Source organism: Pan troglodytes, chromosome 19 (genome assembly GCF_028858775.2).
Source record: "Pan troglodytes isolate AG18354 chromosome 19, NHGRI_mPanTro3-v2.0_pri, whole genome shotgun sequence".
Classification (NCBI taxonomy): domain Eukaryota; kingdom Metazoa; phylum Chordata; class Mammalia; order Primates; family Hominidae; genus Pan; species Pan troglodytes.
Genome location: NC_072417.2, coordinates 73,229,461 through 73,245,867, shown reverse-complemented (window position 1 = coordinate 73,245,867; position 16,407 = coordinate 73,229,461). Strand labels below are relative to the sequence as shown.

Sequence of the window (16,407 nt, the reverse complement as noted above, 5' to 3'; positions counted from 1 at the left end):
CCAGTGACATTCTGAGGTCATGGCACGCATCACAATGGGGCCTTGCCCGGGTCAGCAGCGCCCAGAGTCAGGGTCCTCCGCTGCCTGAGGCATCAACATGCCTGCCTGCAATGTGTTTGTGCACGTGCGTGCACACGTGTATGTGGCTAAACACGTCTCTGCACATGTGTGTTGCTTCTCTGGCCAGGCCCGGCTGCCCCACTCATGTGTGCACCCAGTTCCTCATCACTGTCACCCCCGAAGCCCAGGGCCAGCATCAGAGCATCCATGGCTGCTCCCTAACCTCAGCCCTCCCTGCCCAGGGTGGTCCTGGGGTACACATAGGGGTGGAGGGAAGTGACTGCTGCTGCTGCTGGATCTCAGAATACAAAAGCTAATACTATTACCTAATGGTCTTTTTAGTGTCTCTAATGGTATCGCTTTTTCATTTCTGATATTTTAACTGGGTATTTCTCTCCATGACCCTTGGATAGTCTAGCTAGAGGATCCTGTGAGGAAAGTGCCGGGCACACAGTAGGGGCTCACTCTTCTAGACATGTTATCTAAAACCTGGTTCATCTGTCCTTCCATGCAGGGCCTAGGGGATGCCAAATTCCAGGGTCCAGAAAGAGCTTGGGATAAAATGAAACTTCAAGGGGACGGCTTTGACCTGGGCTGAGTCTGCCTGTGCCGAGTCTGCCTGTGCCATCCAACTGGAGTCTCAAGTCCTGAGGCAGGACGTCCAGATGCCCCAGTGCAGGGTCCTCCTGATCAACACCTGCTCCCCTGTACTCATTAGCAACCTCACCCACCCTATTCTCAAAGCACACGTGGCTCTCATATCCAGGAGCTCTGCATCTGTAGATTCAGCAACAGCAGATGGAAAATATTCAGAAAATAAATTGGACGGTTATATTTCTATTGAACATGTGCAGACTTTGTTCTTGTCATTATTCCCTAAAGAATACAGTATGACGACCATTTATGTAGCATCTGCATTGTATTACACATCCTGAATAATCTAGAGATGGTCTAATGTCTACAGGAGGATGTGCATAGCTGATATGTAAATACTAGGCCATGTTATGTCAGAGACTTGAGGATCCATGGATTTTGGTATCCCCAGGGACCCTAGAACTAATCCATGGATACCAAGGGATGACTGTAGAAACACTCAGGAAGGCTTCTCATTGGAGGAAGGGCCCAGTTCAGGACACACAGGGATATCTCCCTGGACTACTGTCCATTCATCCATCCATTCATCCATTGTCTCCCCCCACCCCCCATCTCGGACTGTCCCAATGACAGCCCTAGCAAGAAGAGACAAGAAACAAGATAAGTTCACGTTGTCCAGTTTTGAGGTATTGGAAGAAGTTGCACCGGTATGAGAATAGTGGGTCAGTTTTCTACAGGATCCAGAAAGCATATCGGGCAGCCTCGGGGTGCAGAAAGGAGCCTGGCCTCTCCAGCAGCCACACAGGCCTGCAGGAGGATGGGGCTGGGGCTGGCCATGTGGATCACTTGGGCCCCATGAGGGGAAAGGAAATACCAGGGGGCAGAAGAGGAGCATGGGGGCAGCTGGTTGCCTAAGGGGAAGGCACCTCAGGGAAGGGGACTGTATTCATTTGTTTTCACACTGATGTAAAGAAATACCTGAGATTGGGTAATTTATAAAGGAAACAGGCTTAATTGACTTGCAGTTCCGGAAACTTACAATCATGGCAGAAGGGGAAGGGGAAGCAGGCACCTTCTTCACAAGACGGCAGGAGGGAGTGAGTGGAGAACCAGTAAGTGCCACACTTTGAAACTATCAGCTCTCCTGAGAACTACCTCACTATCCGGGGAGCAGCACGGGGGAAACTGTCCCCAAATCCAATCTCCTCCCACCAGATTCCTCCCTTGACACAGGAGGATTACAATCCCAGATGAGTTTTGGGTGGGGACACAGAGCCAAACATGTGAGGGTCTCAGTCTATGTTGCAGCTCCCCTGGGGCTGAGGCCGAGTACAGACCTGTCGGCCTTGCCCTATAGCACGCGAGGGCTCTGCCAGTGTGCTCCCATCTCCTGCATCCTGGGGATGGTGGTGACTTCCTCCAGAGAAGGGTGTATTTGTTCTCCTCCTGCCCCTGCAGGGCGTTGTGGAGCCCTGGCCAAGTTCTCCCAGGGTAAGGGCAGGAAACAGGGCTCCTTGCCCTTCTTGCTGCTTGAGTGACAACCCTGGGGTCATCCCTAGGCCCCGTCACTGCCCCTGCTTCTAAACTGAGAACATTTTGGCAAATCTTCCTGGTAGAGGCTGGGGGCTCATCCCTGCTATCTGTTCTAGCTTGGTAGAGCCAGGTTAAGACATCTGGGCAAGAAGAAAGTAGAGTGTACCCCAGGAAGCGTGGGTGGAGGGCACTGGCCTTTGGGCTTCTCTGGACCAGGGTGGGAAGGGGGAAGTTTACCAGGAAATAGAGCTCTCAGGACTATGTTTAGGAGGAGGTGGTAATGCTGGTGGGGGGACGCCCATTCATCCATCCATTCATCCATTGTCTCCCCCAACCCCCCATCTCGGACTGTCCCAGTGACAGCCCTAGCAAGAAGAAACAAGAAGCAAGACAAGTTCATGTGGTCCAGTTTTGAGGTCTTGGAAGAAGTTGCACCAGTATGAGAATAGTGGGTCAGTTTTCTCCAGGATCCAGAAAGCATATCAGGCAGCCTCAGGGAGAGGAAGGGAGCCCAGCCTCTCCAGCAGCCACACAGGCCTGCAATAGGATGGGGCTGGGGCTGGTTTGGGGTGGAGGATAAGTGACAGCCAAGGTTTGTCAGCATGCAGAGGGGTGGCTGACTCATGGACTAGGGGCTGCGGAGCCCAGTGGTTGCCCTTAGTTCTTGGATCCTAGGAGACTTCTGGAGCCTGGATCTGGACAACCTAGGGGTGGAGGTGGTGAGGGGCAGGGCTGGGGGCGGGAGGAGAGGCCTTGCATGGCAGGGTGCGGGGCAGGAAGCCAGCCAGGGACTGCTTTGCAGTGGCTGCTCCCATCGCCCTTCCCACCCCCAAACCCACCCCTACCCCTACCCTGGTGCAGGGTCGGTCCGGGGCAGGTGTCCTCTGCTTTGGCCTCAGCAGATCCCAAGATGGAAGCCGGCAGCCACGCGGGCATGTCACTTGCGCCAGCTTTGTCCTGCAGTTTCTGCTTCCTGGAGCGTGGGACGCCCACCCAGGAGAGCACGGGCACACCCCACACCTCTCATTTTGAGGGTGCTGGGAGGTGGGGGACCAAGGTCCTGCAGCCCTGTGCTTGTGCCGTGAAAATTAGCCTAGGAGTCCCATGTCCACCTGTCCACGTGGAGCCCCAGGAGCGTGAACAGTGGCATGCAGCGAGATGAGGAGGGAGAGAGAACTGGAAAAGAAGGAGAGAGAAAGAGAGATGAGGAGAAGGGAAAGTGAGAGAGGAAGAGAGATTTGGAGAGAGACAGAGGAGGCTGAGAGGATAAGGAGGGTGAGATGGGGAGAGAGATACAAAACACAAAGAGACAGAGAGAGACGTGCAGGAGTAGGAGGTCGAGTTACTCTTGATGCCAGTTCCCAGTGAAAACTGTAGGTCGCCATCACCTAACTACACATGCAATAAAGTCTGCCTGCTGCTTAGAGCCCTGAGAACCCCTTCTCGTGGAGCATAAAACCTTTGACTACTGCCCTTCCTCACCGCATTTTTGTTGTCTCTTCTGGTGAACCATGATGTCTTGTCTATTGCCTTCCTGGGCTCAAGGATCCATCAAAAACTGATGCTTCTTTGGGGAGGGTCTGCAGTGCCTTCCACTCACTAGGCTCCCCAGGAAGCTTGCACACTTGGCTTGGGCCCCAAGCAGCTGGGTACATGATGGGGCTCTGCTTCTCTCTTTCAGTAAGAAGGAGAACTAAGAAAGAGACTGAAGCATGGTCTGTGGAGAAGGCACTTGTGCAAACACCAGGAGAATGAGGGGCCTGAGTTGTCTTCGTTTCTCCTAAAAGCATGCATTCCCGGCTGGGCGCGGTGACTCATGCCTGTAATCCCGGCACTTTAGAAGGCTGAGGCGGGAGGATCACCTGAGATCGGGAGTTCGAGACCAGCCCGACCAACATGGAGAAACCCCATCTCTATTAAAAATACAAAATTACCCGGGCATGGTGGCACATGCCTGTAATCCCAGCTACTCGGGAGGCGAAGGCAGGAGAATTGCTTGAACCCGGAAGGCGGAAGCTGCAGAGAGCCGAGATTTCGCCTTTGTACTCCAGCCTGGGCAACAAGAGTGAAACTCCATCTCAAAACAAACAAACAAACAAACAAACACATTCCCTCCCAGGCCACCCAAGTGAGGGCATGAAGCACAGCGTGTGTGTGTGTGTTTGTGTGTGTGCGCACACGTGTGTGCATATGTGTGTTTGTGTGTTGCAGGGGTTACAGTGGACAGGATGTGGGAGGGCAGCTGCAGCTCCAAGCTGCAAGTCTTTCTGATAGAATGCTTAAAACTCCTTGGACCACAGCAAGAGAGTGTTTTCATTTGCACCCATTTTTATTAGCGTTTGAACCTGTACTTTTTGTAGCATGTAAACCTTAAGCTGCTTAACTATTCCTTGAAGCATTTACACCAGCGGTTCCCAACCTTTTTGCTACCTGAGACCAGTTTTCTTGAAGACAATTCTTCCACGGACCCGGGAGAAGGGGAAGGGATGATGTGGAGATGATTCAAGCCCATTACATTTATTGTGTGCTTCATTTCTATTATTTCACTGTAATATATAATGAAATAATTACACAACTCACCATAATGTGGAATCAGTGGGAGCCCTGAGCTAGTTTTCCTGCAACTACATGGTTCCATCTGGGGGTGATGGGAGACAGTCACAGATCATCAGGCATTAGGTTCTCATAAGGAGCACGCAATCTAGATCCCTGGCATGCGCAGTTCACAGTAGGGTTCACGCTCCTATGAGATAATGGCACCGCTCATCTGAGAGGAGGCACAGCTCACGTGGTAATGCAAGGGATGGGAAGTGGCTGTTTCTACAGATGAAGCTTTGCTCACTGGCTGGCTTCTCACCTCCTGCTGTGTAGCCTGGTTCCTAACAGTTGGGGATCCCTCATTTACCCAGCAAGATAAATACATTATTAAGTCCATTGAAATTCTTCACCTTGAACTACCCCAAATTACCTTGCATACCTGCACCCACCCAAGGGTCCCGTAGCACACTTTGGGGGCTGCAGACAGTAAGCCTGGAGCTCCACGGAGCATTCCATCTCTCCACCATCTGTGGGCTAACAGGCTGTGTTAGTTTCCCAGGGCTGCTTTACAGTACCACAGACTGGGCACCTTCAACAACAGAATGTTACTGTCTCACAGTACTGGAGGCCATGAGTCCAAGATCAAGGTGTCAGCAAGGTGGGTCCCTTCTGAGGCTGTGCAGGAAGGCTCTGTTCGAGGCCTGTCTTCTCATGCGCGGGTGGACGTCTTCTCCCTGTGACTCTCCATTAAGGGTGATTCTGGTGCGGGCTCAGAAGAGGAGACTTGGACAGAATGTTGGTAGGTAAACGTGTCAGTGGAAACCAGAGGGTAGACAGGACTCCATCCATGCCCAGGGCTTTCTGGGGACAGACCTGTCCAAGCAGCAGCGATTCCCAACCGAGTTCTGTTTCTGGAAAGCCAGGCAACAGCTGGGGCTGGGCCCTCTGGGATTTGTTTAGTGACCCGATGATGTGGGAGGCCTGCAGTGGGTGGTTGGGTGGGGGGTGGTACTGCCCAACCTCATTGCATCACTCACTTCCCAGGCCCTGCCCTCAACCCCTCCTGACCAGGCCCTGTCCTGGTTCTCAGCCACCCTGTCCCAGTGGGTGCTTCAGCCCACTCACTGACCAAGTGAGGGACTGACTCCAGGTTCCAGAGTGCTGTGTTTATGTGACCTGAGAATACGTGTGCGCAGAGTGTGCCCGCAGTGTCCTTGTACAGTTGAGCATATACATGTCCTGCCCGTGTGTAGGCAGCCTGTCCACACATGCCTAGGAGTGTGACTCCATGTCCTGGTAGATGGCGAAGGAGAGAGGGAGTTGTGCCCAGGGTCCCCTGATTACTTCTATGGGTGCATGTTTGTGCATCTTGTTAGGGGTCCTTGGGGGTATGGAAGATTCTCCCCTGGGTGCCCTTGATCACCTGTGTGTGCGTGTGTCTGTGTGTGTGTGTGTGTGTGTGTGTGCATTAGGGGGTGTACTGTGTTACAGCATCCTCAACCAACTCTGTATGTGTGCATATGTTTGTGTGTGTGTGTGTGTGTCTTACAAGTATGAGCGAGTGGATGCTTCCACTACGTGTCTGCACACGTGTGCGTGCACTTGCATTGTCCTTGCACACCTGCGTGTGTCCCGTGAGAGCGAACGGAGCCCCGCATGTGCTGACACCTGCAGGAACGTGTGAGTGAGTGTGCGTTCCGTGGGTCCCTGTCCTGCTGGCTCCCCGCTTGTCCCGAGGGAGTGCGCGCACGGGGTCCCAGGCCGGCGTGTCCGCCGGTGTGAGTGCGAGTGAGTGTGGCCCCACGAAGCTCTCTCCGCTCCGCGCTGCCTGGGCAGCCCGCACAATCACGCTGCGTGGTTGCTGCCGGGTGACTCGGGCTGGGCCGGTCCCCTGCCTGCCCGCCCCTGGCACTCACTCGCGCTGGCCTTCGCGGAGGCCCCGCCGCGCCATGCCGGGCCTGCTGAGCCGCCCCCGGCGGGGGTCGCTCCGGGCCAGGCCGTGCGGGGGCGGGGAGGCGCTGCCTGTATGACCCCCCGGCGGCGCGGGGAAAAGGCGACCATTTGCATCCAGGAGCACGTGGCCATCGACGTGTGCCCCGGCCCCATCCGCCCCATCCAGCAGGTCTCTGGCTACTTCCCCCACTTCCCGCGGGACCTGCCCCATGACGCCCCCGCGCGCCCAGCCACTGCCAGCGCCGGCCGCCGCCGCCCCTCTGACGGCGCCCGCGACGACGACAAGGATGGCGACCATCTCTTCGGAAGCCTAACGATCCAGCACAGGTCCCAGCCCTGCGCAGCCGCCCGCCAAGCCGCCAGAGGACCAGCCGAACGCCAAAGGCTAGGAGTGGACGATTGCAGTAAGTTTCCAACTCGCCGACTTCGCCCCCCTCCACTGGCTCCGGCTTGGCGGTCCCCGGCTTCGGGGTGCCCTCGGTCCCTCCCCCTCGCGTCGTCGCGTTCTCCTTTGGCATAACCCCCCGCCGCGGGGCCGCAGACCCCCTAAGCGCTTCGTGCGCTCTCCGCGCCCTGCCCACCGGCCCCGACCCCTCCCCCGACCAGACGGGAGAGGTGGGAAGTTTGGGGGCACCCGCTGTGGGTGTCCCATTTCCGGGGCTGGGCTCCGGGGAGCCGGCGCGGCGCCCGCTCCCTGCCCGCCAGCCGTTTGGGAGCTCAGGCGCGGGCAGCCGCTTTTGTTCCCGGGAAGGGCGGAGCTGCGTCCCGGGGAGACACGCGTTGCAGCCGGCAGCGTAGTTGCTCCCCGCTGGCCGGCCGCTCCGGGAGGGCCCCGCAGCGGAGGGTCGGGGCTGGGGCGGGCTGGGGAGGGGGCCCAGGGCTGGGGCCGGTTCGGCCTCCCGGGTGGCGCGCGGGCCGAGGAACTAGGAGGACCGCCGCGCCGCTTGTCCTTTGGAAAAACCTTGGCGGTTCCTCCTCTGGTGTCCGTGGACCCCGCCGCGGCGTTCTCCAGGGCCGCGGACCTTTGCCCACCGGTTGCGCCCGCTGCCCCGGGCAGAAAGGACCCCCCTCCTCCCGGACCGAGCCCCGAGCCCCATGGAGCAGGCAAGGGCCAGAGTCCCGGGGCCGAGGCCCGACCGGCGGACGCTCCGGGACCTTTTCCCGCCCCCGAGGGTGCATGTCCGGCCAGGGCCGGGACTGGCTGGGAAACCGAGGCCAGAAGAGGTCGCAATCCAGCGAGGGATCGGTTTGTGTGGGGTGGGGGTGGGATGGGAGACCCCTCCCCAACCCCACCAGCCCCAGCCCAGCTGTGGCCTCAGCCATGTCACTCAGAAAACCAGCGTCAAACCCCACCCTGCCCAGGATGTGGACCTTGCCTGGTGAGAGTCCCGCTCGGATTTCCCCAGGGCCCCTCCACCGCGCAGCAAGGGTGTCTGCGCTGGGCCCAGGCACTCACCAGGGCCTGCAGGCTGCCAGCCTGGAGTTTCCCTAGGATCAAATGTGCCACCGGAAGCTGAAGGTGGGGACGACCAGTGCCCCCCGAAGCGAAAACCCCCGCATCTCTCCAGGATGGGGGATCTGCTTGGGGGTCCACTTAGGGGTGTATCCCTCAGGCATTGGAAGTGCGGATGGGAGGCCCCGAGCCATGGTGGCTCCCCAAGTCCCCAGTTCTTTCTCTGTGTAAATCCAGCTTTGCAGGGACGGGGATGTGGTGCATTTCCCGGAAGAGCCGGGGTCCTGGGGTGTGGGGAGCTGGGGCTGGGGTGTGGGGAGGGGCCCAGGGTGGGCAAGCAGAAGCAGGACTGGCACAGGCCTCTGGAGGGCCTGGGGGAGGCTGGACGCCCCGGGGTGCACCCTTGCTTGTCCGCTCTTCTAAGGGTCAGTCTCGGTTTGCCCATCTGTAAATAGGGTTGATTGTCCCTGCTCTACGTGGCTGTTGTGAGCATTCAATGAGCACTGCCAGTCCTCGGAGACTCTTGGGTTTTTTTATTGTGCTAAAATATACAAGTATAAATTTCCCATTGCAACCATTTCTTTTTGCTCCTTCACTCCCCACCCACCCACCCATTTTTAGGGTACAGTTCAGTCATGCTCAGTACCTTCTACCTTCACACTGTGTGCAACCCATCTCCAGAAGCCTCTTCATCCTGCAAAATTGAAACTGGACCCATTAAACAACAGCTCCCCATTCGTCCTCCCCCGGCCCCTGGCAACCGCCTTTCTGCTTCCTTCTCCATGGATGTGACTGTTCTAGGAACCTCATATAAGTGAAATCACCCAGTATCTGTGCTTTTGTGTCTACCTCCTTTCAGTCGGCAGAATGTCTTCAGGCTTCATCCATACTGCAGCCCGTGTCAAAACTTCCTTTTTCAGGCTGAATGATACTTGAGAATCAGAATCTCCTCTCCTGAACACTTCACCAGCAACAGCATCTGAGAGGCCCAGGGAGGGGCAGGGCTGGGGTTTGGGGGAGAGGCTCTCCTCTCAAAGCCAGATGCCCCCCCATCTATCCCCTCAGTGCCAGCACCAGCCAGGGCCTCCTCTCATGGCTCACTCCTCCTGTCCCTCCTGTGGGAGCCGCCCCTAAACCATGGGGTCAGTTTCTGCCTCTTGCCAACTCACTAGCTGGGGAGGGTCTATCCAAGAGCCCCACTAACAGCTCCCTGACCTGGAATCAGCCTCCTGCCCTCCCCCTTCTGTGGACAGAGGTCAGACTCCATGGGAGGGCAGCCCCACAGAGGGCTGGGTGGAGGCACTGGTGGGAACCCGGGGTCAGGGCCAGGGAAGCCACCTGTTTGGGCACAGAAGCTGTTGGCAGCACGGTGACACGGCCTCAGGCAGTGCCCACTGGTCTTTTTGCTTCTGGCCAAATGTGTGGCTGTTCAGGGTGCTCAGGGGCCTGCCGGGTGAAGGAGAGGAGAGGCAGCAGCAGAGGGCCCATCACAGTCCAGGGGTCAGAAGGACAGAGCAGGCATCACTCCGTCCCAGTGTGGCAGCACCCCCAGCCTAGCCCCCACGGGTGTCTTGGGGTACAGAGGTGGGACAACCAGAGCCACTGGACAGACATGCCAAAACTTCTGGTGGCCCAAAGATATGCAAGTGAAATGTGTCAAGAGACAGGACCCAGTGAAAACATTTTGAGCTGCAACGAACAAATGTATACGAATTGTAAGAATAAGACACAGTGGTCAGGGACCCCCTGCACAGGGTGGGCCACCAGATTCCCAGAACTCTGCACTCCAGGCACGTGGTGGGAAAGGCAAGAGGCCAGGGTGAGGGAGTTGGGTTTGGAAGAGCAGCCATGTCACTGTGGGTGCACATGGGGCTACTGAGCCAGGCCCTGTCCCAGAGGCAGCCCCACAGTGCAGGGCACAGCTCACGTATGCCCACCTGACCTCAGCCACTTCTCTGGCATCTCACAGGGGCCTGGCGTGCAGGGAAGGGGAGGAAACGCTCTGCCTGCCAGGCCCTGTGTCCACGTCATCTCCCTCCCTCTCACTCCAGCCCTGGGAAGATGGGACTCTTACATCCTTGCCCGTTTTTTTTTTTTTTTTTTTTAATTTTGAGAAACGGTTTCAGTCTGTTGCCCAGACTGGAGTGCAGTGGCACGATCATGGCTCACTGCAGCCTCTGCCTCCTGGGTTCAAGCAGTCCTCCTCCCTTAGCCTCCCTAATAGCTGGGACCACAGGCATGTGCCACCACACCCAGCTAATTTTTAAAGTTTTTGTAGAGACGGTGTCTCACTATGTTGCCCAGGCTGGTCTTGAACTCCTGGACTCATGGGCTGGGATTACAGGTGTGAGCCACTGCGCCCGGCTGAGGCGCAGATGATGATAAAGCTGAGGCTTCGGGTGAAAAGTACTCATCCACTTCCTAGCGAGTGATTACAGGGGCTGAGCCCAGAAACCATGCCAGCCAGGCCCCCAAACTTCTGCCCTCTTCCAGTGGCAGAGAAGTAGGTGGTTGGGAGCCCCCCGATCCCCCGGAGCTCTGCCAAACCAAGGTGGGAGTCGGCCTGGGAGGGAGACTCAGCCTCCCCTTGGAGATGAGCCTGGTGTGAGCAGCCAGGCTGCCTCCCTGACCCGGCTGGGTAGAGGCCTTGCGGTGCATCTTTGAATAATGTTCTGGGGTGACCGGCTGCGCCCCACAGATGTCACAGCTGCCTCCCTACAGCCCTGTGCTCCAGCCCAGAAGAAAAAAAAATGCAGTTTTCCGAAACAAGAGCCTGCTGAGGTCAGCGAAGCCCCTATCTGCCCATCCTTCTGTGTGTCCCTGGGTCTGCACGCTTGGCTGGGTTTTCTGAAGGAACGGAAGGCAGAGTGAGTGAGGGGCGCCGTCTTGTGGAGGAACCCTCTGTGGCCGATCAGCTTGTGTGACCTCTGTGGACTGACTGGGAGTTGTGACAAATATGGCCAGAAATGGGGCCTCTCGGACGGTGACCCGGGGTTATGTGGATTTAGGGTCAGTGAGGGATGTGGCCTCTCAGGAGGCGGTGCTGGGAAGATGGGGGAGAGGAGTCAGGACGAGGGAAGGGCCTGACCAAAGCGGGGTGGGGAGGGAGGCTCAGAGGAAGGTGAGCCACCTGGCTTTCAGGATGGCGAGGAGAGAAAGTCTGTCCTGACAGAGGCCCCCTAACAGCTGCCCTGGGCCAGGATGTTTGTGGGAGGGGAGATTGCACCGCAATGCCACCCTCACTCCCTGTGTCTGGAGGTGTGGGGCCAGGGGCTTCTGTGACAGGGGCCATGAATGGACCCAGCCAGGAGACCCAGGGGACAAGGGCATCTGCAGGCCCTGGCAGCTCCATCCCCCGATTTCCCGTTCACACCCTTTGCTGTTCTCTACCCGGGACCTGAAGCCCATGGACCACAATGGGCTGGCAGACCCCTGTGTCAAGCTGCACCTGCGGCCAGGAGCCAGGAAGGTGAGGGAGTTTCACCCAGGCTTGCCCACCAGCTGTGCCCACCTATGGGGCCTGGACTGGGCTGGGGGCACCCAGGGAAGCCCACAGCTGCCACTCCCCCTCAGAGCCCAAGCAAGCTGAGGAGACCTCAGCCACTCACCTCCATGCAGAGCGCCCAGTCTGTCCCACACCCCGGATGCCTTCCAGCGTTACCTACCTGCTGATCGGGGGAAACCCCTGGAGAATTTCCAGGCTGGCATTTTATAAGAAGCATTCTCAGCTGGAGGTTACTATGATGTGCAAACAAAGACTGTGGTCAGATCACACTGGAAAACATTGTTAAACCAATTTCTTTACTGTAGGACTTACCAGAGCCTTTAATGTGCTGATGGGCTGCTCCTCGACTCTCAGTAAGGGGGATGAAGTAGGCAGCATCTGCCCAATGTATTTGACCACAGAATCCTCATTCCCATGAGAGATGGGCCAAGAGGCCGACCCCAAATGCACTTAAGGCACCAGCACAACAGTGCATCTAGGAGAGGAGAGAAAAAAATGCTATTAAATAAAAGCATCAAGGTGACCTTGAGCCATGAAAAATCAGAACTTCTTAGACTTCCTTCCTTCTGTGCATCCTACACTTCAGTGTTGCTTTATTTTTAGTTTCACAGGGCAGAGTCTGAGTTGACTTGGGGACCTAAATGTGTATGCCCGGGGCCCACCGCAGTCCAGGAGGACCACCCCGGAAGGGAACATTGCGCCTTCTCTGGGGAAGGCAGGGCTGTAGGAGACACGGCAGTGCCCCACCACCTACTCCTGGGGAAGAAATGGCTCCCCGCACCAGGCCTGGATGTCCTTATGCTGCAGGTGGAGCTCAGGGATGTGAGAGCCAAGAGTGAGTGTAACCAGGGAAGTGTGCCCAATGCGGGAGCTCAGTGACCCCTAACTCGTGGGACTGGAGCCGGCAGGGCCTGTTGTAGGAAGTCCCCGGGACTCTCCCCGGTGTTTTATAAAGAGCAGTCTCCTTGTAGACCAGCTCCTGAAAGCAGTGCGAGAGAGGGATTCCTGTGTCCTTTCCACGGTGGGGAACCTGACGCTGCCACAGAGCTGGAATTGAAACCCCGGGCTGCCTGACCTCCAAACCTAGGCCGGGGTGGCGGGCATCAGACTGAGTCAGACACGGAGCTCAGAGTCGCTGGCACAGGAGGAAGGAGTGGTGGCAATACTCCCGCTCAGAGAGGCCACTGCACGAGCATGCCTGAGGCCAGGATGGGTTCCAGGCAGAGGGGACAGTCCGCAAAGGCAGGGCATGCCCTGGGAAGGAGACTCCAGTTCCACACCAGGTGTCCTGCAGAACCCACCCCAGGGCACCAGGGGCTGGAGCTGGGATCCTCCTTGGATGAGCCTCCTATGGCTGCTGCAGCAAATGACCACAAACTTAGAGGCTTAGAGCAACACACTTACTATCTCACCGCTCTGCAGGTTAGAAGTCTGACAGTGGTCTCCCTGGGCTAATGTCAAGGTGTCGGCAGGGCTGCGTTTCTTCTGGAGCCTGGGGATTCCACCCATTTCCTGGCTCTTTCCAGCTTCTAGAGGCCGCCCGCCCTCCTTGGCTGCTGGCCCATTCCTCTACCTTCACAGCCGGCCTGGTTGCATCTCCCTGGCCTTCTTCCTTGGTGACATCTCACTCTTCTCTTCTCTGTCCTTTCTTCTGCTTTTAAGAACCCTGTGACCACATGGGCCACCCAGACAGTCTAGGATAATCTCCCTAATTAGTCAGCTAATTAACAACCTTAACTCCATCTGCAGCCTCAGTTCCCCATGGCCACGTCAATAACATATTCACAGCTTCGGAGATTAGGACGTGGCCATCTCTGGGGGCCATTGTTCTGTCTACCACACCCTTTGGTGCTAATAAGATCATTTTTTCCTTTCTCCAGGCAAATAAGCTTAGAACAAAAGCTCTCCGTAACACTCTGAACCGCGTGAACAAAACCCTCACTTACTACACAGGATCACTCGTGATCCACAAGACCCTGCAGTGGGTGAGGGCCCTCGGCTGCCTGCTCCCTCCCCAACCCCCACCCAGAGAAACTGATGCGGGTGCAGGGTCAAGTTCAGACCTCAGACCCAAGTCTCCCACTTTGGTCCCTTTCTCCCCTCCTGAGGGACCTGGAGGACGGAGTCTGCCCCTCCTCCTTCCCGGCATAAGCATCAGGTCAGCTGCAGTGGAGAAAGTGGTCCCTTGTGCTTGGAAAGAAAAGCAAGCATTCCTCCTGGTTCTCACTCTGCCCTTCCCCTTCCCTTCCACTACCTGGTTCACGCTGAGTACTCGGGGCCTCCAGGTGGTTGCTCATGGCATCTTGGCCCTACCACCACCACAGATGTCCCTTTCGGGAGGACTTGGGGGCAGTCCAGGGCCTTGTCTCTGGGGAGGCCTGTGGGGCTGGCTCTACGCTGTGACCACAACTTTGTAGATTCCCCACGATGTAGATTGGATTGTGCACATGTGCGCACACACACATTTGGAGCACGTGCCAGCGCACACTTAAGAGTGTATACCCATACATACGTACACATATCATGAAAAAATCTGTAATGAAACATACCAAAATAACTGTGATTATCTCCATGTGGCAGGAGAATAGGTCATTTTTTCTTACATGTGTGTCTTGTTTTGTTTTTTCCAAATGTTCCACAATGGAGATTCATTACTTTTATGATATGGAAAAACAACAAATGTTATTTAGAAACCGAATCCATAATAGCTGTAATATTACAATAATTTAGTCTGGGCACAGTGCCTCACACCTGTCATCCCAGCAATTTGGGAGGCTAAAGCAGGAGGATGGCTTGAGACCAGGAGTTTGAGACAAGCCTGGGCAACATAGCGAGTCCCCCATCTCTACAAAAAAAAAAAAAAAAAAATCAGATTAAAAACTAAAATAAATAAAATAATTTAAACACTTTGATAAAAGAGAGTGAAAACAAATTTGGGGAGTAGACTACATGAAGGCTGGGAATCCACCGGGCTGAGTGACCTTTTTCTTAACATCCCAAAATGGAACAACCAAACATGGCTTTAGAAACTCTTCCAGCACCTGCCAGCATGTGTGGCCTATACTTCTCTGGAGAGGAAACCCACTGGCCCAGTTTGGAAAAGAATCTAGTATGAGACTGTATCTGATTTATCTGTTTATTGAGACAGGGTCTCACTCTGTCACCCACGCTCGGTGCAGTGGCATAATCTCAGCTCACTGCAGCCTTGACCTCCTGGACTCAAGCCATCCTCCCATCTCAGCCTTCTGAGTAGCTGGGACTACAGGCATGTGCCACCATGCCCAGCTAATTTTTTAATTTTTCTTTTGTGGAGATGGGATCTTGCTATGTTGACCAGGCTGGTCTTGAACTCCTGGCTTCAAGTGATCCTCCCACCTTGGCCTCCCGAAGTGCTGGGATTACAGGTGTGAGCCACCACACCTGGCCTTGTATCAGATTCAGTACTGATTATTTTTTTAACTGTTGTTAAGTTTAGCATGTCATCATTTCAGAATACACTGCTTCTCAAAAGAATGAAGGCTACAACAGCCTGAGTCTCTGTTTTTCACGAATTCCCCAGATGATTCTGAAACACACCAGCTCAAGACCCTCCACTGTTGCATGTTTGAAAGTAGCGGTTCTCAAACTTGTCTGCAACTAGAATCACTTGTGCAGCTTTTAAAACTCTCAGTGGCAAGACCGTACTCCAGACCACAAAACTCAGGGGTGGGGTGAAGGGGGCTGTTCATCAGTAGTGTAAATGTCCCCAGGTGATTTTAATGAGCAGCCAGGTTTGAGAACCAGCGTCCTAATGGGAGCAACCTCATATCCAGGTGTTGTGCCTCCTGAGCCTGGGAAACAACTCTGGCAAAAAAACTTGCGTCTGAATAACTTTGTGTTCTCTGTCTCCATCTGGTGGTCATTCCGCTACATTGCTATTATTTACCTGTGCAACTTGGGCTCTTGTACTTTTAAGAAAGTTTGCCAAAAGAATCAAAAAAACCAAAAAGACTTGAAATTTCAAGAAATAGAAATGGCTATGAAATATGCCATTATAAAGAACAGAGTGATCTAAGAGTTATAAATTCATTTGAATAATGCATCTGAATCTTTGGCAGTACTTGGCAAATTAAAAAGCAGTCAATAAGTGCTACTTATTCCCATTATAATTAAACATAAGTTAGACCCCATCTTTTGGGTACCAGTGATTCATTTTGAATGAATGGCTTTAATTCAACAAAAAAACATATTTAGTCTTATTATACCTGGCATACTGTTGGCAGTGGTGAACAGACACAGCCTGCATGGTGAGAAACATTGTGTGCGTGCATGTGTGTATGTGTGAGAGATCGAGAGAGAGAGAGAGAGTGAGAGAGAGATTATTATTTTAATAAAAAGACTGTGTGGGAGTATACCGCTCCATGAGTTTTGTAACCCCACCCCAATCAGGATTCCAAACAGTGAGAGATTATCATTTTAATAAAAAGGCTATTTGGGGGTATACTGCCCTGTGAGTTTTGTTGCCCCACCCCAATCAAGGTTCCGAACAGTTTGATCACTCCCACAAATCTGCTTCATGCTCCCTGTCGTGGCATCCTTGCCTCACCCCAATCCCTGGCCACCAACCGATGTTTTTTGTCCCTGTAGCTTTGCCTTTTCCATAATGTCATGTGTTCATACAATATGTAACCTTTTGAGAGTGGCTTCTTTAACTTACCAAAACTTCCTTCCTTCTGCTTGTTTTAGGTTTATTTTGCCCTTTTTTTTCTTTAGTTTATTAAAGCTGAGGTTT

At 54.8% G+C, this 16,407-nt stretch overlaps 1 protein-coding gene and 1 long non-coding RNA gene across 2 annotated transcripts; both read left to right on the top strand.

Annotated features, from left to right (window-relative positions):
* The first annotated feature begins 44 nt into the window (after window positions 1-44).
* LOC107969002 (uncharacterized) lies at window positions 45-905 on the top strand. Its single transcript, XR_001710603.4, has 2 exons — window positions 45-166; window positions 575-905. It is a non-coding gene; the product is annotated as an uncharacterized LOC107969002 (long non-coding RNA).
* A 5,618-nt stretch (window positions 906-6,523) lies between these two features.
* On the top strand, window positions 6,524-12,170 carry LOC107969288 (double C2-like domain-containing protein beta). Its single transcript, XM_054671139.2, has 2 exons — window positions 6,524-7,082; window positions 8,753-12,170. Exons 1-2 carry the CDS (start codon window positions 6,752-6,754, stop codon window positions 8,947-8,949), a joined length of 528 nt encoding a protein of 175 aa, XP_054527114.2. The 5' UTR covers window positions 6,524-6,751; the 3' UTR covers window positions 8,950-12,170.
* The last annotated feature ends 4,237 nt before the right edge of the window (window positions 12,171-16,407 follow it).